This window comes from Mandrillus leucophaeus, unplaced genomic scaffold (genome assembly GCF_000951045.1).
Source record: "Mandrillus leucophaeus isolate KB7577 unplaced genomic scaffold, Mleu.le_1.0 Scaffold1451, whole genome shotgun sequence".
NCBI classification, from domain to species: domain Eukaryota; kingdom Metazoa; phylum Chordata; class Mammalia; order Primates; family Cercopithecidae; genus Mandrillus; species Mandrillus leucophaeus.
In genome coordinates this window covers 660,277-683,007 of record NW_012101423.1, presented here as the reverse complement: position 1 = coordinate 683,007, position 22,731 = coordinate 660,277, and the positions used below count along the sequence as shown (strand labels likewise).

Sequence of the window (22,731 nt, the reverse complement as noted above, 5' to 3'; positions counted from 1 at the left end):
GGCCTGGGGGCGGCTGCCGCCCCGGCGCCCGAGACCCGCGAGCACCTCTTCAAGGTGCTGGTTATCGGCGAGCTTGGAGTGGGCAAGACCAGCATCATCAAGCGCTACGTCCACCAGCTCTTCTCGCAGCACTACCGGGCCACCATCGGGGTGGACTTCGCCCTCAAGGTCCTCAACTGGGACAGCAGGACTCTGGTGCGCCTGCAGCTGTGGGACATCGCGGGTAAGCGCGGCCGCTAGTTTCCCACTCCAGAGCCCAGCCGGGCCGCCCGGCTCCTCTCTGCCTCTTTACTTTTTCTTCTCTGCCTGAACTCGTCTGCCTGGGTACGTTTAGAAGAGAGAGGCCGAATCCAAGGGCGAGATGCGATGGACGCGGTCGGCTGGACTCGGTGGGGCCCGGAGGATGGGATGGGCAGTAGGAGCTGGAGCAGGTCTTGCACGCCAGAGGGAGGCGAGGAGGCCAGGGGGCCTTTTCCAGAAGTTTGAACTCTGAATAATGCAAGTGTATCATAGATACACCAGGACTAGTTGGGAAGGCTGACTTGAAGCGGGCCGGCGCCTCTCAGCCTCAACTCAAGTTCAGAGGGATTGGGTGACTTACCTGAAGCTGCACTCCTAGTTAGCGACACCACCAAGACCAAAAGTCAGGTTCATTTCCAGATCATTTTCCATCACCCGCCTTGGCTCTGAGACTGGCCTTTGTGAGGGAAACTCCATTCCTCAAATACTTTGCTCTCCTCGGAAGCCCAGGACAGACACTCCGTGAAGATTTGGGAAAGCTTTTCTGAAACTTTATGCTCACCTCTTCCTCTCTTCCTAAACCAACACCTAGTCCCATCCCTGGTGCCCTCGCCCCCGTCACTCCTCAATACACTGTTTCTCTGCCATTTGCTTTCACTTGTTCTGTTTGAGGGGGTACATTTCCCTCTGCTCTGATTTATGAACACTGGAACTTTGCCTGGTGTAGTGGTTGGGAGTGGGCGTTTTAAGATGATGTTAACTATTGGAAAGTTCATAGAAATGGTACCAAACCAAGCGCCAGTGGCTCACGCTTGTAATCCCAGCACTTTGGAAGGCCTAGGCTGGAGGATCCCGTGAGCACAGGAGTTCGAGACCTGCCTGGGCTGTTAGTGAGACCCTGTCTCTACAACATACATACATACAAAAAATTAACCAGGCGTGGTCATGCGTGCCTGTAGTCCCAGCTACTCAGGAGCCTGAGGCAGGAGGATCACTTGAGCCTAAGAGAGGTCAAGGCTTCGGTGAGCTGTGTTCTCGCCACTGTACCCCAGCCTGGTCAACAGAGTGAGACCCTATCTCGGAAAAAATAAATAAATAAATAAAGTGCCAAAATTACTCTGTTCAATCATTACAGGTGTTAAGAAGCTCAGTCTGCAATAGAGCATTAGAATGGGAGCTGGTTTAGGGTTAGAGGATGCCCGAGGCCACCCTTCATTCTACAGTCCATAGAAGCCCATAGAGGGTATAGCTACCTGGCTGATAGCAGAGTTGGGGGGTGCGGATCACAGGTCTACTGTCTGTCTGCCAGGTAGTGCTCTTGTCATTTATAGCTTGTTACTTAACAAAGAGTATTAAATAATTGTAACCTATAACTCATTCATTTAAGAGCACATTTCTCTCCCTCAGATAGGAGAATACATGTATGCATCTCAGTCCCTCAGAGAAAAGGAGTAATCAGCCGGGGACTCAGCTTTTTGTTGTTGTTTGTTACCAAAAGCCAAAAGTTCGTTTGAAAAGTCATCTTTGAAGCCAGAGACTTTTTCGAAATACTTCCTGCTGTTGCACAGAACCCTAATGAGCAGTATTTCTGCTTCTTGACAAAGTCATGGATTCTAAAGGTTGCCTTACCATGTGACGGTCATTCTCCAGGAATCTGCAGCATAGCTGAGGATTTTCACAAAGATGGTTTAAAACTTTGCTTAGAAGGGTGATTGACCTTGCCTTACTCTTTACGTAAATTATGGCATTTTGTTATTAGATGATAATTGGGTCCTACTGCTAGTAAATTAGTATGAGTAACTAGATTTTTAAGAGTTTATAGTTAGAGACTTGAGAAAGTAAAAGCAGGAGTAAGATATAAATTTTCTTTCTGGTATCACCTCTTCTTTTTTTATTAATCACAGACCTCGAATGACAGGAAGGGGTCATATCCAGTTTTTGTCAGATTCTGATACGTCTGCCTAGATGGAATATCCTTGCACTTTTCACTAAATCCAAAGCTTGAGTTTTACCAGGAAGGAAAACAGAAGTTTAAGATCTCCAAAAGGGATTTCTGGATGTTAGATATTGTTTCAACAAGTATTGTTGTCCCATACAGCAAGTACAGACCAGCAATTTACAAAATTAGAGGCAAATTTATAGAAATGATTAGGCTCACATTATAAGTAAGATTTTCAGAGATAGAATTTTAGTATAAGGAAAGTGAGGGAGAAAAATAGCTTAGTGAGAGACCAAAAAACAAACAAAAAAACTATTTTAGAGACCCAAAAAAGCAAAACAAAAAAACCTTAGCCTAAAGTTTGGAGAACTGTATTACTAACTGTTTGGTTTGAATATTTGAGCTACTAGTGAATCTCAGCTCATACCATTTGAATTAAGTAATGATGATGTCATGAAGGCAAAGTGAAGGCTGCTCCACAAACTTCCCCCATGGCTAAGCATACTTGCCTTATGTAGTAACAAAGTTGGATCATATTTAATTCTCAAATAATAGAAATATTCTTTGATTACAAAATAGTAGGTAGAGCCAGTTACTTGCCATAACTAAGTTAAGGTGTGGTGTTTTTACTAGTTAGGTCTTTTTTTTTTTTTTTTTTTTGGTTGCTTTAGTGAGAGGGCAAGATAGTAAAGAAATTATGACAAATCTCTATCCTTGAAAGCTTTGGCAAGTACGATAGACTGGAATTATCAAATGTTTTCTATACATGTAGCCAAGCAGATTCAGTTGAACTCTTCAAGTTAAGAACCATTGTGATCCTCGGATACATGAATGTGTTCTTACGGCATTGAAGGAATCTGGCTTTAAAATACAGATGCAGTTTAGTGCAGTTTTTGTGTAAGACCATTGCAGTCTCTTAACTCACACATGCTTTGGGACTGCTGCTCAAAACGTAACTGAATTCATATAAATGATATTTACCCAAGCATAAAATGCATGCTTGGAAGATATAAACTGTATAATCTATGCCTAAACTTATTTTCCATCATTTTGATTCCCATCCAAAATAGAACGTGGATCCTGATTGCCTTGCTCCATCTTATACTTTGTCAGTTAGTATACCTAGTAATCTCCCTTTGTCTTTTTTTTCATAACTCTCCTATAATCCTTCATGAGCAAGAATCTGGAATATTACCTCTTGATACTTTCCTGATTTTAAAGGTAGTTTTCAGTCACATATACACATATTTCTAATTATAAAGAAGCCATGCTTTGAGGAATTAGTCTGTGTAATTATTTGTAGTCTCCATCTTAAACACAGATACTGCAGTTAAGTTTCCAGTGTTTATTGGTGGCTGATTACATACCAAGTCATTTACAAGGCTTTTTAAAATCTTTGTTACATATGGGTAATCTGGCTCTTGTACAATCTTGCCATCCTCAGCCTTATTCAAGCTCAATTGTTGTGCTGAATTATAAGCGAAGCCAACTGGCCCATTTACATCTGTAAATCTTTCACTCTTCCTGAGTCCTGAGACACCTTTGAGTGCCGCAGTCTGGGCTATCCATTCACAATTGTCCAGGCAGGCAGCTGGTCAGCATAATAACATATTTGTATTACTGCACATGGAAATTCCCCTGATAATGGCAGTCCTATTGCCCTTCCCTTTTGAATGTGTTACCATCCTTCATTGCCTCAATTAGCCCTCATAAGCTAAAAGATGCTCAGGTTATTAGTAGAGATAGTAGAGCACTGATAGGAAGTTCTACAACTTTCATTTGCTCTCAGCCATTTGCCATTCTACCTTTTGAGTTGAATGAATTATAGGTTTTAGTGGTTCTGTAATCTAAACACAGAAAGGTATAGTAACTTGTGTGGAGACAGGTTTCATGACTCACATATGAAAGCAATACACTTTTAAAAGGATAGCAGAATTTTGGTTTATTGGTGTCAAAACAGCATCACAAATACTTTTCAAAATTTCCAAATGTTCTGGTTATCATGAAATTAGTCATGTGTATGTTATCTTGACCTTCCAATTTTCTTAAGCTTTTGATATGAAATTTTCAGCAAGTCTCATTCTGTAATAAATGTACCCAGGATTTTGTTTTTAGTCAGATATGATGGGGACATCAGATCAGGAGATGGATTACCATTGGAAAGATAGTTTATCATAGTTCCCAAGAGTGGGGGCACATTATGCCACACCACATGAGGCCACAGGGAAAAGCAGCAGGGTTGGTCATGAGAAAGAAGGAGCAAGGAAAATGCATGAGCTGGAGCTTTTACTGTGGCTTTTGCAGGAAGGAACCAGTGAGGTAGGGTAGGCAAGCTGAGCAAGTTGAGGATTGGCTAGTTTGAATAATTTTGGTGTACTCTGGGTGATAGTAGTAGTCTCTAGTTGTCCAGTATTGGGCTGTGGGGTGATTTGGGACAGGGGATAGTGTCCCAGACTGCAGGATCCTGGTGCAAGGAGGCAGGTGGTATGGATTTAGGATTGATGGGCTGACTGATATGGTGTGCATGTCAGAGGTATGCTCCAAGATAGCTCCTTTGCTGTCTCTAGAAATTAGCTACCCGTGGGAGGATCAGTCCCTCCCCAGGCCTGCAATGCCCCAAGTTGTCAAAACGTCATAAAGTGTAGAAAAAACACCATTAATACGTATTCCTAGGCACTTACTAAAGATTGAGAGATTAAAGTACTCTTCCAAAGAAGGAAAATTTGAAGATCTCAGATTAAGTATTTCCTTAAAATAATAAGGATTTCACACTAAATCAACACTTAAGTAGTGGGCCACGTCCACAAGTTTAAGTTGTCTTAGGTTTGTAGAGCTCTTCTCTTGGATGGTGAAAGAAGTGCATAGATACAAATTTGGGGAGACTTCTGGAGGGTGAGACAAAAGAGCAAGGTAAAGTTGTTTTAGAATTCTATTCAATTGTATTTTCAAAAGTTTTTTGTGCTTTTTAATAGTTGAGTAGGCTATAAACATCTAGTCTTTTCACTGTTCTTTCACGGACCTTGAGAAAGACAGACCAATGTGAAAATAAATGGATGGCAAGGGTTTAGTTTAAGGCTCCAACAAAGTCTTTCTAACTAACAGATGCCCATGTATTCTCCTCTTCCCCATGATTTTCACTCACTTTTATCCTGATATTTTTCTTAAGCATCATCTGCAGTGGTTTTCCTATTTTTTTCTTCATTCAGTTTTGTTACTCTTTTATTTTACAGATTTATTTAATCTGGGTTTCAAAAGGTGGTAGATGAGCAAAGAAGATACTTTGTACATGATTTAAGTTAGTTTTACAACTGGAGGAACTTAGCATATCTATGTGCTGTAAATCTTTGAAGCAACATAGTTAAATATAAATATAGGTTACACCTACTTAGGTTTTTGGAGAGCAACCCTTAATTTTATGTTACAATTATTATTTTAAATTCATCTTATCTTTTCCCACTCCCTAATTAAACTTCATGTGTTTTGGAAATTTTTGTTTTTTAACTTGCTTTACCATTTCTGAAGCATTAATGGATTAATTAAGAATTTATTAAAAAGAGATTACAAATTCATTAAAATAGAAAGTATATTTTGCTATTGTTTTAGAAAACAAACTGTTTCCCTACATACATGGTATTGGCCTTTTGATGCTGGGTTATTTACATTTTATTCCCATTGCTGTCTGGATTCAGTGATTATAGAATATATAGAAAATCGGTATAACATTCAAATTATAATACGGGAACCTAAAATATCAATGTTAGAGCCAGGAGGACTTAGTGATCCCTACAGATCCCTGAGACCAGTTGGCATAGTTAAGCCAAAAAAGTTTCTTGCCTGAGGTTGCTTGAATGTTGGGTACTTAGCATTTTGAATCCCTGGCATAGTTAGACTTTTATCAAGTTTGTTTTTCTCTGCAAACCATTTTTACAATTACAAGGTAGAGCACCTAACGAGCTAATAGTTTAAAGCTTTCACATGTTTAATTGGCACCATTTTTAAAAAGAATACTCAGGCTTTCATCATGCGGTAAACTTGTGGAGCACTCAATAATAGCTGACATTTATGCAGGGCTTACCTGGCATTTTACACTGTTTTGAACTTGAAGTATAACTTAACATGCATAGACCACCTCCACTTCAAGATACAAAATATTCTTAGCCTTCTAAAACAGAAATCAGCTACGTTTTCTATAAAGGGCCTGACAAATATTTTAGGTTTTGTAGGCCATTTCATGTATGTGGCCACTATTCAACTCTGCCATCGTAGGACAAAAACAGACATAGACAACATGTAAACAAATAAGGGTAACTGAATTCCAGTAAAATCTTTTTTAGCTGGATTAGGTCATTGGCTGTAGTTCATCAAACTGCCCTGGAAGACTTAGGCAGGGACTAAGTTTAACCCTCTCAGTTACCCTCGAAGGGAGGTATTATTTTGTATACTTTTATGGAGGTATAATTGACATACTATAAGCAGTACAATTTGAAAAGTTTTTGCATCACTGTAGTCAATATTTCAAATATTTTCATCATCACAAAAGTGTTTTTCTCTTGTACCTTTGGAATATATACCCTGCCTTTCCCAAGGCAACCATTTATCTGCTTTCTCTTACTGTATTGTCATAGTTTGCACTTTTTACAATTTGATATGAATGAACTCATGTAACATTACCCACTTGCGCTCTGACCTGGCTTCTTTTACAAAGCATAATGATTTTGAGATACATTCATGTTTTTGCTTGTATCCATGGTTTTGTTCCTTTCCTTTCTATTGTTGAGCTGTATTTCGTTGTATAACTAGATGATAGTTTATCCATTAATCTGTTGATTGACATTTGATTTGGCATCTGTGAACATAATGAAAGTGACTTGGAGAGTTCAAGTTGTCCACATCCTGGTCAACACTTGGTGTATTCAGACTTCTTAATTTTAGCCATTCCTGTGGGAGTGAAGTGTCAAGTGTGATTTAAATTTGCATTTCCCCAGTGACTAATGATGTTGAACATCTTTTCCTGTGCTTATTTTTTTTTTTTCATCACATACATTTTCTGGCAAACTGTTCCAATCTTTTGCTTACATTATTAATTTTTTTATCTTCTTCTTTGGGAGTCTTGAGAGTTTATATATTCTGGGTATAAGCCCTTTGTCAGATAAACAGTTTGCATTTTTTCTCCCAGCCATTGCCTTTTGTTTTCACTTACTTAACCAAGTAATTGACACTTTTGATTTGCCATATAGTGTGGTTGTTTAAAAAGTACACTCTGATGTCAGGACTGCCACCAAATTTTGAATCCTAATCTTGGGAACTAAAGAAAATTAATATTTTTAAGCCACAGGATCTTCTTTTAAATTACTTGTCATAAACATTTCTGATTTTCTTATGCTTTACCAGAAAGGTTATATGAGTAAATATTTAAATAAGACTCACTAGTAAAAGGAAATACTTGAAATTTAAAGATCATTCCCCTCCTCCCCCCAAAAAAATAGTCACTAAAGTTTAACAGCTCTTTGTTAACTTCTAGGTTTCTGACTGCTCTTTTACTAGTTTGACACCCCACTCTCTTTTCTAAATTAAAGATATAGCCCAAAGGAATACTTTATTACCATGTAATTATCTTGAAATCTTACTTTTTCAATTTCCTAATTTAAGACTATCTTATCTTGTTGCTTAGTCCTTTCATATTCAATAATTAAAATATATGAAAATGGAAGTGGTTGGTAATGTGTGCACTGCATTTGAAATTGGAATCTGAATCATTTCAATGCGTATGTAGTCTTTCTGCAGAATAGTGATTTTGAACAGTTGGCATATCATCGAAATTTTTATAAATGTCAGCATTATGAGCCAATGAACTATATAGTTGGTCAGATTTACATTACAATAATATATGAACATAATATTAGGGTTTTTTATGTGACCATTTGTTACAGTAAAATTTAGACCTTTGGACTATTACAATACAGCTTCAGTTAAACCGTATGAGGAGTCATCACAAAACAAACCTTAACTTTATCCATTCACATTTGGCCATTGTTTTATTCTTCCATTATTCCCTAAAACAATATATAAAATTATATTGCATTGTAGAGTTTGGAGAAGGAAGAATTTTATATTTTGGGGTATCTTTGCATCTGTGCAGATAAAATGTATCAATAAAATGTAGATAAAGCCGGTTGCTCATGTGTTTCAAGAGGAAAGTGTCTTTATCATAGAACAGAGTGATACATCTCCGATGTGCATTGATTGCCAATCATTTTTCCTTCACACTGTAGTCAGTAACTAAGTCAAGGCAACTGCAAGATAGTTCAGAAAGGCTAGCATCCCACTTCTATAGGTGTGGGGGAGTCAGAAGACCTGAATTCTAGTCCTGTCTTCTTTAGTCAGTGATACTGTAATCCTGGCCAAGCATCCCTTTGCCTGTTGTTACATCTGTCAGACGAAAAGAAGGATTTTCCTATGCCAAAGATTAGTACAACAGCAGATAGTAAGAGAATGCTTTGCAAAGTCCCATGTAATGTACAAAGCAGATTTTTCCCAAAGTGTTTGACATAAGTTAAATTATTTTATAAGTACAATGATATTTGAAGAACCCTGGAATTGATTCTTCTTGTAACAACAAAACCAGTTGTGCTTTTTGTTCTAAAATAGATTTTCATATGTCTGCTACTTACAGGGGTGAAATCTTGCATATTGCATCAGAAGTGGGTATGGGCTAGAGATATGAAGGAGAGATGAGTTGAGAACATGAGCTACTTTATCTCATGTCGAGCCTTAATCTATTGGACTAGCATGTTACCCACTGCACTTATCTCCTTCCTACAGGCTTCATTTCTTCTATTCTTGTCTCTTCTTCCTCTACTTCCAGCTTTGTGTTTTCCTTTAGTGCCTCTCTTCTCTTAAACTAAGGGGAGAGGAGTTGGAGTAAATGACAGACTTTGTAGCTTTAAATATTATCATATTGGTTTTATGGAGAATATGTCATACAGAACATAAAACTAATTCATTATGTACTTAAACCAAATTATCAGACACATCTGCTATATAGGTCATCGTCTGTATGGATAGCCTTAATCACACCAGGTTATGCTGCTATGGAATGGAAGATATTTGTTCATAGTATTGCTGTTGGGTAAAAGGAGTTATACTTAAATGTAAACTCTGTCTGAATTACAAGTTTTTATTTTTTTCCTATATTTATGTCTAGGGCAGGAGCGATTTGGCAACATGACCCGAGTATACTACAAGGAAGCTGTTGGTGCTTTTGTAGTCTTTGATATATCAAGAAGTTCTACATTTGAGGCAGTCTTAAAATGGAAAAGTGATCTGGATAGTAAAGTTCATCTTCCAAATGGCAGCCCTATCCCTGCCGTCCTCTTGGCTAACAAATGTGACCAGAACAAGGACAGTAGCCAGACTCCTTCCCAGATGGACCAGTTCTGCAAAGAACATGGCTTCGCCGGATGGTTTGAAACTTCTGCAAAGGTGAGATCTGCTTTGCTTATGTATCTTTTGCTTTCTAGCTCATAAATCTAGGCTGTTACGCTAAAGTATTTAGATGTATTTATGTGAGTGGTGTTTGAAAGTCTGGAAAATGAGAAGTGTAGCATGGATGTGTTATAGCTTCTTTCAGTCCACAACAGTACTGCTTTCCAAATTGGCTAATGGCTAATAGAAGGCCGGATTTTCCATAAAAACAAAAAGAGGTATTTAGAGCAAAAAGCAAATGACATTTTCTGTGAGTCTGAGTTTTTAACTGAGGTACTTCTCATGCAACTGGAGTGGATGGGGGTATTGTCAAGCACAAGAATTTTTGATTTTTGCAAAAGGCTAAATGAATAGGAAGATGCCTCTGGTGAAGATGTGTGTCACATGCAGGACCATGTGAAAAGATCAGAGAGGAGATTTATTCAGATGATGTTTGAAGAGTTTTAGGTTAACTGTGTATGAAAGATTTGAAACAGCTGGAAAGTATCAACATTTGTGGTATGCTTCATAAATAGTAGAGTGAGAATTTTTTCTTTTGTCGATTATGGAAAGCTGAATAAAATATTTTCTGAAGGAAAAAATAAAACAGTAAGTTGGCTTTCAAAAATTTTAACAGTCTAGTGACTGGGCATGGTGGCTCCTGCCTGTTTCCTAGCACTCTGGGAGGCTGAGGCGGGCGGATTGGGCAGATCACTCGAACTGGGAGTTCGAGACCAGCCTGGGCAACATGGCAAAATCCTGTCTCTACCAAAAAATACAAAAAGTAGCTGAGCATGGTGGTGCATGCCTGTCGTCCTAGCTTCTCGGGAGGCTGAGGCGGGATGATCACTTGAGTCTGGGAGGCAGAGGTTGCAGTGAGCCAAGATAGTGCCATTGCACTCCAGCCTGGCCAAGAAGAGTGAAACTCTGTCTCAAAAAAAAAAAAAAAAAAAAAAAATTCTTAACAGTCTGGATATAGAAAAAAGGTGAAAATAATACATATATGAAATGTTTGGAGGGGGAGTTGCATGCATTAGAAGTTTCATATAAGGGGGTTAGTGACAGTCCGATTTATGTAAGAATGATGAAATGTTTGAAAAATTCTGTAATGACAGATAAACGTTATACCATAAATTTGTTGAAATCTTAACACAGTTCTAGCTTTTAGTTTATGTTCTGTGGATTTCATGTGTGTGTTTATGTGTGTTTTTATATACGTTTGCACGTATGTATGTATCACTGTTCCTCCAAATCACCCACCTCACTCTGGGTATTTATTATCAGATTAGGTTTAGCTCTATTAGAAACTTACCCTTAGAGTAAAAAAACTACTTGATGCCCATCATGATCTGCGGGATAAAAGCAAAGCAATGAGAGACTGTGCAAAAGAGAGACTGCTCCAAAAATATTGAGCAATGATGGAGTGACTGGGAAAAAAAAAAGACTATTTACGGGAGGCAGAAATGTAGACTCCTAAGCTAGAGGCTAATTGTTTGAATAAATATAGCATCTTAAAATTTCCTTCTTTAAATGAAACAGTGGTAGAAGAAAGATGAAACCCAGGGGTGCTATGTGAGCACTTAACCTGACATGAAGAAGAAAATCACAGAAAGAAAGCCTTCTTACAGAGAAGGTACCCCAGCCTCCCAAGAAGCTAGGACCACAGGCATGTGCCACCATGCCCAGCTACTTTTTGTATTTTTGGTAGAGACAGAGTTTTGCCATGTTGCCCAGGCTGGACTCGAACTGCTGAGCTGGAGCAATCTGCCCACCTCAACCCCCCAAAGTGCTAGGATTACAGACATGTTCTTCTGGACACTCATGCCCTCTGTCTGCTCTGTATGCCTATTGGGTGATTTGCTCTGCTTCCCAGCTTTGCTGTAAAAAGACCAAAAAAAAAAAAAAACAAAAAACGCAGTAAATGTAACTGCTTATGCGAGTGTGCATTTTGGTAGAGGAGTTTCATAAATTGTAGACAAAATTCTCCTTTAGGCTTCATTTAATCTTTTGGGTAATAAATCCAGATTTGCCCCCAGATGTAAGACGTCACGTGACTAGTAGCTTGTGACTGTGTAAGTCATCGGTTTCATTTTATTTATGGATAGGATTACATGCAGAGGTGAAAGGTGAAGCACTGTTTAAAAGTTTCAAATTTGCTCTGTGTTTCCCTACAAATATAGTAGAAGCGGCTTCTGTAGAATTTCTTTAGCACTAAACCAGGGGTGTTCCAAGAGAATAACAGTAATAAAAAAATTAGGTTAAAAATCTTAGATTTAAGGCTTAAAGTACTGCCTAAATGTCACTAGTAGGTACACTTCTGAGCTGGCCAGCAGCTGACTTCAGATCTGACTTTTGCTTGAACTGCAGTCATCTGAATTTCACTAGGAATACAGGCAAAAGATAACTTTTGCAAATACATTTCATCATTTCACCTTTATGGCAAATAATGGATTTCTAATATAAAACTTTAATAATGTTAACATATGGGAATTACATTAACATGTGACTACACTGACATTGGAATTTTAACCAGTTGCTTCCACATACAGTTAGAGAATTTTATAATTATTTGCTATAATGGAGATAGCTGAGACTGGATGTCACTTGGACGTTCAAAAGATCAATACTTGAATTAAAGTTAACACTTATCTTGGGGGTGGAGGCAAAAAATAACTAAAAAGCTGGTTTCAGTGCTGTGAAAGATGCCTGTACGTAGCCTAGCTCTTTTAGGTTCCTTGTCTGATAAAGGCTTTACAGATAAGGAAAAAGGCTGCAGTGAACCTTGTAGCATTGGATTGGATTAGACATTAATATGAGCCTCAGGTTTCATATGTGTGTTTGTGTGTGTGTGTGTATCTGCATATATATGTGAGAATGTGTGTAGGTGTATGTATGTACACACACATATGTGTAAACAGATGAAGTTGATATAGATGCATGTGTGTACCATACTAGCCATACCTGCTAAGAGGGCTTAAAAGCAATGACACCACAGAACCAATTAACTTACCGAGTGCTCAAAATTCGGTTTTTAAATATCATTCTCCAGTAAAAAGAATGGGAATCCCTGGAGTAATGCCTGATTTCAGGGCGGGTGGGACAAGGAAAGTAAAGATGTGCCTGTGATATTTTGTTGTGTGAGAAACTAAGGAAGTATTCACGAAATGATAGGGACATGTCACAAAGATACAGGATACTGCCATACAAGCTCCAAACATGTAAGACAATTTGAGCAACAAAGTAAATAATTTCTGTAATGGGTTCAACTTACAGAGTAAACTAATAATCCATGATAGAAATGAACAAATGAATAAATAAATGAGGGAGAAAGGAACCTCTTTCTAACAGTAGAATTCCAGCTAATAAATGTAGAAGGAATGGCAGAAATAAAAAGTCACCATTAAACACCACAGTGATGACTGTTGTAGGGAGGAATTAATTGATGCTAACATTAGTGGGGGAAAGTGTGGTAAGAAACAGGATATTGACATATTTGCACTAAGTACAAAGGGAAAAATAATAACTTTTCTGTGGAGAAACCTGGCAAAAACAACTTTAAGCAGTGTGCTTCCTGATAAACTGTGCAGGGTACATCACTTGTGTTTTATTTCTGCCAAAAGTATATTAAGTTGAATTTAATGATAAGGAAACATCAGACATCGCAGATGGAGGTATATTCACCAGCCAGTGCTCTCTGAGAGTGTCAAGGTCATGAAAAGCAAGGAGACTGAGGAACTGTTCCAGAGTAAAAGAGACCCCGGGGCGACAACAGTGAAGTACAGCCTGTGATCCTACATCTGAAATAGGGCATTGAAATAATTGACCCAATTTGAGTAAGCTTGTTAGACTAACACTGATACTACACTATTGTATAATTTCCTGATTTTGATAGTTGTATTCTGGTTATCTAAGATGTTAATATTTGAGAAATATGTGTGAATGGTAGGAATGTTCACTATTTTTGCAATATTTTAGTGAATCTGAAATTATTTAAAAATGAACAGTTAAATATTTTTTAAAATAAGCACAGTTTTTTCAATGTGTTACTTACTGTGTGTTTAATGATAACTTATAATTCAGTCACACAAATGCTGTAACAGCTAATAATTCCTTAGGGTGTCCTTAATGGACGTTGCACTGACAACATTGTTTCAGGCTAATTTATACATGACAACTAAAAGGAATAATTTGTACTTAGAGATGGAGAAGTGACATGATACATTTATCATATTTTAATGTGGTTTGAGCCCTTTCCATTTTTTTTCACAGTGTATCCTGACTGCTTGAATTAGATATTCAAGGGCCGGAATTTTTTTTATTTGGAATGGCTTCATTATATGAATTGCAGCCCAGAGCAAAGATTCATTTTCAACTATCCAGATAGCTCATTGAACCTCAGTGGCAAAGGTTTAAGATAGGAACATCAAAAAAGGTGTCCTTCATAAAAATAAGGGAATTCTTTCCATCACCACATTATTCTTTAACATTCAGCTCTAAGTGGGCACACACTTTAGGATTAGAGGAAAGTAGCTGTGCACTTGCAATGCCACCTCTAACAAATTTTTCTGGTCCCATTCCTACTGTTAATGCCTTATTCTAGGAATTAATTCTAAAATTTAACCCTGTTCTTCCTTTCTGCATTACAGGATAACATAAATATAGAGGAAGCTGCCCGGTTCCTAGTGGAGAAGATTCTTGCAAACCACCAAAGCTTTCCTAATGAAGAAAACGATGTGGGCAAAATTAAGCTAGATCAAGAGACCTTGAGAGCAGAGAGCAAATCCCAGTGTTGCTGATAGGGCTTCTGCTTCTCTCGTGTGTGCCTCAGCTCTGAAGAAGTTCCTGAGAATGGGTTATGGGTGTCATGTTAGCTGTGAGTCTTCCCACAGGTGGCACTTCAAAAGGCAGCACCACTGAGTGCCTGCACTTATTTGAAAATGGAACTTTGGGAGAAGTATCCCTGCCAGTGGCTCTGTAACTTAACAGATGACAATTAGGCTTTTGTCATTGTTGCCATCATATGGAAGATAATGTTTACATCCTTTTAAACATCTTTTTATATGACAGTTCCTTAGGATTTGGTAAGCCTTCCAAGTTGTAGCTTTTAATGTAAGTGCTGGGGTGGTAATAAAATGTTACCTCCAGTCTTATGGTCATTTTGAGTCTATATTTTTGCCATCTTATTGTATCCTCACTTTTTAGGGGGGGTTTTAGATTCTATTAGCTACAAAGGCTTGAGGTTTCTCTTTAGCAATTTTCTATTCAAAACTTTGGAAAGGCCAGGCATGGTGGCTCATGCCTATAATCCCAGCACTTTAAGAAGGTGAGGCAGGAAGATCACTTGAGCCCAGGAGTTTGAGGTCACAGTGAGCTATGATTGTACCACGGCACTCCAGCCTGAGCAACAGAGTGAGAACCTCTTAAAACAAGACAAATCTTTTGAAATTTTGTGTAAAATTATTTTCCTTACATATAATTTACCCATTCATAGCTGGTGTGGCATGTGGTCACTCTTCTTAAATATATTAAAATGACCTTAATGACTGAAAAAGTACTCACAGCACATCTGTATTATGGATGTTTCCCTCTGGATATGGTTACTACCCCTTGGAAACTATATAAATGAGCATTTCTTCTTTTCTCTCCCTAGTCCTTTCTCTCTTCTCTTTTTCCTGTTTATGTTCATAACTGAAGGCCTATGTGATATGATGGTTGCAATTCTTTCTCAAGTTTGTGATAGCAATGGTCAAGGAGAGAATGTATTTCAAAGCATATACAATTAAATCTGAGCTTCTATAGTATGAATTGTGAAAGACACTAGGTCGTGTATGGTTTTGTATAAGGGTTGGGACATTTAAAGTATAATATCTAAGAAACTTAAGGCAGACTCACAATATTTGCATTACCATTTAAGCCAATTAAGGAAAATAATAAATATTTTGACTGAAGTCTTACTTTTGAATTACTATAGTTCTATAATAGAAAGATAATATGGGATGTACTTTTCTGCCTTAGAAAACTTTGTTCACTTTTGCCTTCTATTTTTAAGGGACTTACTTATATCATGTCCAACTTGCTGATTTAAGAAAGATCCAAACTTACTTCTTTCAAAGAAAATGTTAAGAGTTTTGTGGCACAATCCAAAGCTAATGCAAAATGAGACCTTGACCAAATTTGTTTTATACATTAAGTGAACTTGGATGGGAAAGATTCATTAATTTATTGCGAACGAAACAAAACAAAGGCCTAGTCTTGGCAAGATCTAATCTCAACACTTTGTGAGATCAAGGAGGGAGAATCTCTTGAGCCCAGGAGTTCAAGACCAGCCCTAGCAACATAGAGAGACCTTGTCTCTACAAAAATCAAAAACAAAAACAAAACACCAAAAAACACAGCAAGAAGTGCATTTGCTTTGACAGTTGTGTTCTGGAAATAAATAATAGTTGTCATGAACCATAAAATGTAGCTCTCTTTTCATTAAACCTAACTTTTGCCTGGAAATCACATATATGTTTATATGTTACATATTTAAGAAAGAAAGAAAACCCTTTTGACCTCTTTGGATATGTATTCTACATATCTACATAGCACCAGATTTTCTGAAGTGAAAAAGTAAAAGACCCTGATTTAAGTAATATATATCTTTTAATGACTATAGCACCTGTTTTTAAATGTTAAATTAAATCTATCTTTCTAAAATATGTTTCATACTCCTAAGTTTTTTTCTACTCTAGGTACAACTTTTCAACCTTTTTTATATTTCAAAGTCCAATGGTATTAAGTATGAAATGGTGCTTAACCTCAAATGTTAGAAATATAAAGCTTATGCTAAGTAGTTTCTGAAAAAGATTGCAGTCTGCTTGGAATTTTCTTTTTTATATATTAATTTTCATTTTTACAAGAAATCCATTGTGCTTAAATTCCCCCTAACAGTACATTCAAAATCAGGAGTATTACACTCTTATTGCCCATCTTTACAATTGTTAATAACTTCTCAGGGTAATTTTAACATTGGTAATACCATAATTAAATTGTTTTTTGTAAACACTTAGGATTCTTTCTCGTGTGAGATAGTTTATTGTATTTACCATTTCCTACAGTTTAGAAATAAAACTGAGTAACTATCTCACATTACTTTTAAAGTCTTGCCACTATTTGTTTTTATAACTTAAAATTTGAATTTAGGGTGAGCTGCATAAATAGCCAAAAGAAAGAATACTCTGACTTACTTTGAAAAATCAATTACATACACACACAGATACACATAAAAACACATACACTGGATGAGACACTGACAAGAAGTACAGAATACTTCATTAATAAAAGGGAATTTTTTTGCATGAGTCTCAGGCATCAAAAATGTACCAATATTCTAATCATATATATGTAATTTATATATGTACAAATTGAGTTATATTTTATATGCGTATATGTACACTTATGTGTTCGGAATTGGTGGGTTCTTGGTCTCACTGACTTAAAGAATGAAGCTGCAGACCCTCCTGTTGAGTGTTACAGCTCTTAAAGGCAGTGGGTCTGGAGTTGTTCCTTCTTCGCCCGGGGTTCGTGGTCTCGCTGGCTTTAGGAGTGAAGCTGCAGCCCTTCCCAGTGAGTGTCACAGCTCATAACCGCAGAGTGGACCCAAAAAATGAGTAGCAACAAGATATAATGCAAAGACCAAAAAAACTATCTTTCCACAGCGTGGAAGGGCACCCCAGAGGGTTGTTGATGGTTGGCTCCGGCAGCCTGCTTTTATTCCCTTATCTGGCCCCACCCACATCCTGCTGATTGGTCCATTTTACAGAGAGCTGATTGGTCCGTTTTGACAGAGTGTGGATTGGTACGTTTAGAATCCTTGAGCTAGACACAGAGTCACAGAGTGCTAGTTAGCTAGATTCAGAGTTAGCTAGATACAGAGTTAGCTAGATACAGAGTACCAATTGGTACATTTACAACCTTGAGCTAGATACTGAGTACTAATTGGTACGTTTACAAACCTTGAGCTAGACACAGAATACTGATTGGTGTATTTACAAACCTTGAGCTAGACACAGAGTGCTTATTGGTGCATTTACAATCCTTGAGCTAGATACAGAGTCACAGAGTGCTAGCCCTCCAAGTCTCCACTAGGTTAGCTAGATACAGAGTACCAATTGGTGTATTCACAAACCCTGAGCTAGACACAGAGTGCTGATTGGTGCATTTACAATCCTAGAGCTAGGCAGAGTCACAAAGTGCTAGTCCTCCAAGTCTCCACTAGGTTAGCTAGATACAGAGTGCTGATTGGTGCACATACGATCCTCCAGCTAGGTATAAAAGTTCTCCAAGTTCCCATCCAGTTTAGGAGCCCAGGTGACTTCACCCAGTGGATGCTGCACCAGGGCTGCAGGCGGAGCTGCCCGCCAGTCCCTAGCCTCGCCTGCACTCTTCAGCCCTTGGGCTGTAGATGGGACTGGGCGTCATGGAGTAGAGGGCAGCTGCGGTCGCGGAGGCTCAGGCCGCGCGGGAGCCCACTGCAGGTGAGGAGCTCAGACATGGCAGGCTGCAGGTCCCAAGCCGTGCCCCACGGGGAAGCAGCTAAACCTGGCGAGAATTTGAGTGCAGCGCCGGCCGGGCACTGCTGGGGGACCCAGGGCAACCTCCGCTGCTGCTAGCCCCGGTGCTAAGCCCCTCACTACCATGGGCCTGCGGCGCCGGCTGGCTGCTCAGTGTGTGGGGGCCGTGCTGCCCGAGCCGGCACCCGCTGGAACTCACTCTGGCCCGGGAGCCTGGCGCGCAGCCCTGGTTCCTGCCCAGGTAGCCCCGGTTCCTGACTGTGCCTCTCCCTCCACACCTCAGGCAAGCAGAGGGAGGAGGCTCTGGCCTCAGCCAGCCCAGAGAGGGGCTCCCACGTTGCAGTGGCGGGCTGAAGGGCTCTTCAAGTGCCGCCAGAGTGGACGCGGAGGCCGGAGGCTGAGGAGGTGCTGAGAAGAGGTGCGGAGAGCAAGGGCTGCCAGCGCACTGTCACCTCTCACTTACACATATGTACATACAATACATATATATAAATATATGTGTATATAAATGTGTGTATATATGTATAAATTTGTATGTATAAATATGTACATATACATATGTGTAATGTGTACATATACCTGTGTAATATGTATATACACATATGTGATACATATGTATGTATGTATGTATATGCATTTTTGTGTGTATGCATATATACTATATATACGTACATAAAATACATATGTACATGTATGTATATTTATAAAGTACATATATATGCATATGTATGTAACTCAATAAGGTTTCTAAAAGTGATTGTTATCATAAGCTGTGACTTTTCAAAATGTTGTTTGGTTTCCTGAAATATGTACATAAAAGCATCCAATTTGCTTACTGAAAAATTCTGAGCCTTACTTCAGACTTACTTAGTTTTGTAGGGATGAGACTCAGAAATCTGCTTTTACAAAAAAATCTGATGTTCATTTTGGAAAACCTCCTAGAGGAAATACCAGTAGTTACAGTATTAGTCAGTTTGAAATCTATCGTATTATTCAAAACATGAACACTATTAAATTATAGCACTTTTAATCCCATTTGTAAATCATTGTTATTAAAAAGCCTGAATATCTGGAGCTTGTAGTGAGCCAAGATCACTACACTTGCACTGCACTCCAGCCTGGGCGACAGTGCAAGACTTGATCTTAAAAAAAATAAAAATAAAAAAAGCCTGCATATCTTAAACCATGGACAGACAGTATAAATTTGCTTCAATCCACTGAAGAAACAGAAGCTAAAGGGTTCTGATAGGCTGGACCAATCTACAAATATTGTTGCTAAAGCTGGTTAGCCATTTGGAATAAAAAAATCACGTTTCTATCTCACTGCTTCCCAAAATGATACAATATAGAAAATAGCATAAATGTAAAAACAAGAAATAAAGCTACAAAAAAATTAACATAGATGGGAAAAAATTGATACTGGGCTAAGAAAATCCGAAATTATCACATGCTGGAAGCAAGGCGGAAAAGATAGATATGTTTGATTACAACAAAATATCTGGTATAGCAAGATGATATAAACAAAATTATAACAAGCAACAGACAAAATATTTGTAACCTACTTAATTTTGTGAGGGCTAAGAAGAGGTGTTACGAAAACTGAGATAAAACATGTAAAACAAGTACCTTATAGAAGAGGCAAGTCTTAGGAAACGTTTTAAGAACTCAATAAAGTAAGATGTTATTAGATTCACAAAGAATGTATAAGATTGATTATATCTCTGATATTCGTGAACATATATAGAAAAATAGGTATTCATAATCTACCATTAGACTAAATTTATTTTAATAATTACTACCAAGATTCCCCGCAAAATTGCTATTCGGTTTTCACTCTTAGTGCATGTCTTGCGAAGAAGAGGAACTGTTACTATGGGGAAATTGAATTAAAAATAAAATCCCTTTCCAGTACATAAAACTTCTTTACAAAGAATAGAAAGGAAGTGGTTTTATTATTGAATAAGTACTAAACTAGAATGTGATATGCACTACAGGGAATACTGTTAAGACACTGCAAAGATGGAAATCTTACTCTTTTAATGACACACAGATTCAATACATTACATGTATGTTGTCAAGCTAATCTAGTGCTTAATCAAATAACAGTCTTTTTCTATAGAGTTCATTTTAAATTCACTTGGTAATTGAGATGATGATCTGTGTTAGCCAATTGGCTTTATCTAAAGGAAAACTCAACTTCTTATATCTTTATGCCAGGTAGTAGATTTGCAACTTGGTGCCAGGTGCCCAGCAAAGTTAGGCTCCTAACCTCCTACAGAAACTGGGAGATAGGGTCACTGTCTTCCTACATTTCAAAGAGATGATACTCCCAGATTCCAGAGAAAGCTAGAGAGAGGGTAATTTAGTTTTTTAAAAGATGTGCATGCATTTCAAAGAGACAAATAACTTGAAAAGTTCTAATGTAGATATTCTCAGAAAAGGGTGAGTGAGGGTTGGGATGGGCAGCTAAGAGAATCTCTTTTCTTATTGTCACCAGAGAGACTTAAGCCTCTTATTTTTTATGTGTATTTGCCCTTACTGTCAACCCTACATAAATGTCTGTGTGTACAAGAAAGAGGATAGAGAAATCTGTTCACTGCAGCATTGCTCGTATATACCTCATGCAAAACTAAAACTTAGAACTAAATGCTCATATATAGGGGAGAAATAAAGTGAGCAATTACATATCCATACTAGGAGATACTATGCAGCAGTATAATAACATTTATATAAAAACATGTATAAGAATTTAAAGGCTTTATAAGCCATTTGGAAAGATACATACCAAATTCCTGATGGCAATTGTAGAGGACTGGAATTGGGAATATTGGTCAAGGCCAACTTTAGCTTTTTAGATAAAGTTTACATATTATGGCAATGTATTATAGTTGACATATATACAACTATATATGTCACTCTAGTGTTTGCTACACTATACTGAAAAGGAGAATTCCCATTTGGAACATGATGCTTTGTAAAAATAACTGGTTTGAATTATCTTACATTTTATTACATTTAATGACATTAATGATTTTGTGCTTTTTCGATTTTGCATATATCAGTTTATTTAATATCAGTTAACTTCTTTAAGATAAATACCTGGAATTATCAGCTCAGTAAAAATGTCCATCTACATTTGCATGGTTGAATTTCTTGTTGCTCACTGTAGTCATTGTTTAAGAATAGATAACTGTGCAACTTAAAGAACAGGCTTAATATACATATAAAATCATATCAACTACCTATTTCTTCTACATAGATTTCTGTTTTGAAAAATGAGCATATAACAGCATGATGCTTCTTATTTCTAATTCATCAAGTAATGTGTATATGTGGAAGGAGGAGAAGGAAGTATAAGTATGGATGATAGAGTTTAGAGTTACATATAAAGTATTGCTGATACTTTTTGTGTATTAGTTATTCAATCTGCTGCCTCTGAAAAGTCACTTGAACACCACCTAGTATTTTTCCACAAGCCCATCAGCATTTTCCAAATCAAATCCATTATCTTTCAATCTTTCCACTGCTAAATATGCCCTAGAGGATTAGTTTATATATTATAATTTGAACAAATTATGAGTTGATTCACTCCAAGATAACATATAATGCTATATTTTAATGGTATAATTATTTTGCTGAATTTTTTGAACCACAGTAAATTTATAGCTGCCATTTCCCTCCCTTTATAAAAACTTTGATTTTGAGTCTTTGGTATATCATTAGTCATGCTGTTAAATTGTGACATGGGAGCCTACAAAACTTTGAAGGAGTAAAGCAAGTGTTTTAGATAAAGTCTTTTAATAATGTTGGTGGACTCTTGCTTCAATTTTAATTCAACACACTGTTTCATTTGTCTTCTGGGGTTAAAGAACAATATCTGCGGATTTCTTTATTTTATTGATTATAAGCTTTTAGATAACCTCCAAAAACTTTTCTCTTATAGAAATTTTGTGCTATAAAGTACTACAGTACTCTTGTGCTGGTGACTCAGAATAATTTTAATAGCTTGGAGTAGAATCTAGTTTTTCATAGCATAACACCTTTAAAAATTGAATATATACTCTAGACTGTTTGTGTGGTACCACCTGAGAATATTTCTATCCAATCCTGTTTACCAGGATGATGATTTAATGATAAATTCAATACACATTGCTAACAATGTAGAATATGTGCAGTAATTGACCTTATACAGAAAGCAGTTATGGTTAAAATAGAAATTTGATGACAGGATACATATGTCAGTCACTCCTCAGGTACATACAATGCTAAGTATATGACATTATATACTTAGTAATATAATGTCATTATACTTGACCATTACTCAAGTAATGGTCACTGCTACCCCAAAGTCAGCTTATGTTCAAACATTTAACAAAGCATTTCAGTATAAGATTAAGGTTGATTGGGCCAGGCATGGTGGCTTACACCTGTAATCCCAGCACTTTGGGAGGCCGAGGCAGGTGGATCATGAGGTCAGGAGATTGAGACCATCTTGACCAACATGGTGAAACCCCGCCTCTACTAAAAATACAA

At 37.6% G+C, this 22,731-nt stretch overlaps 1 protein-coding gene across 1 annotated transcript in view; it reads left to right on the top strand.

Annotated features, from left to right (window-relative positions):
• The window catches only part of RAB32 (RAB32, member RAS oncogene family), a 113,926-nt gene extending 99,139 nt beyond the window's left edge, over nucleotides 1–14,787 (top strand). The window contains exons 5-7 of the mRNA XM_011974449.1: nucleotides 2–223; nucleotides 9,384–9,661; nucleotides 14,290–14,787. Coding sequence (XP_011829839.1) covers nucleotides 2–223; nucleotides 9,384–9,661; nucleotides 14,290–14,439 — 650 coding nt within the window. The 3' untranslated portion in view covers nucleotides 14,440–14,787. The remainder of the gene's footprint in view (nucleotide 1; nucleotides 224–9,383; nucleotides 9,662–14,289) is intronic.
• Nucleotides 14,788–22,731: the final 7,944 nt, after the last annotated feature.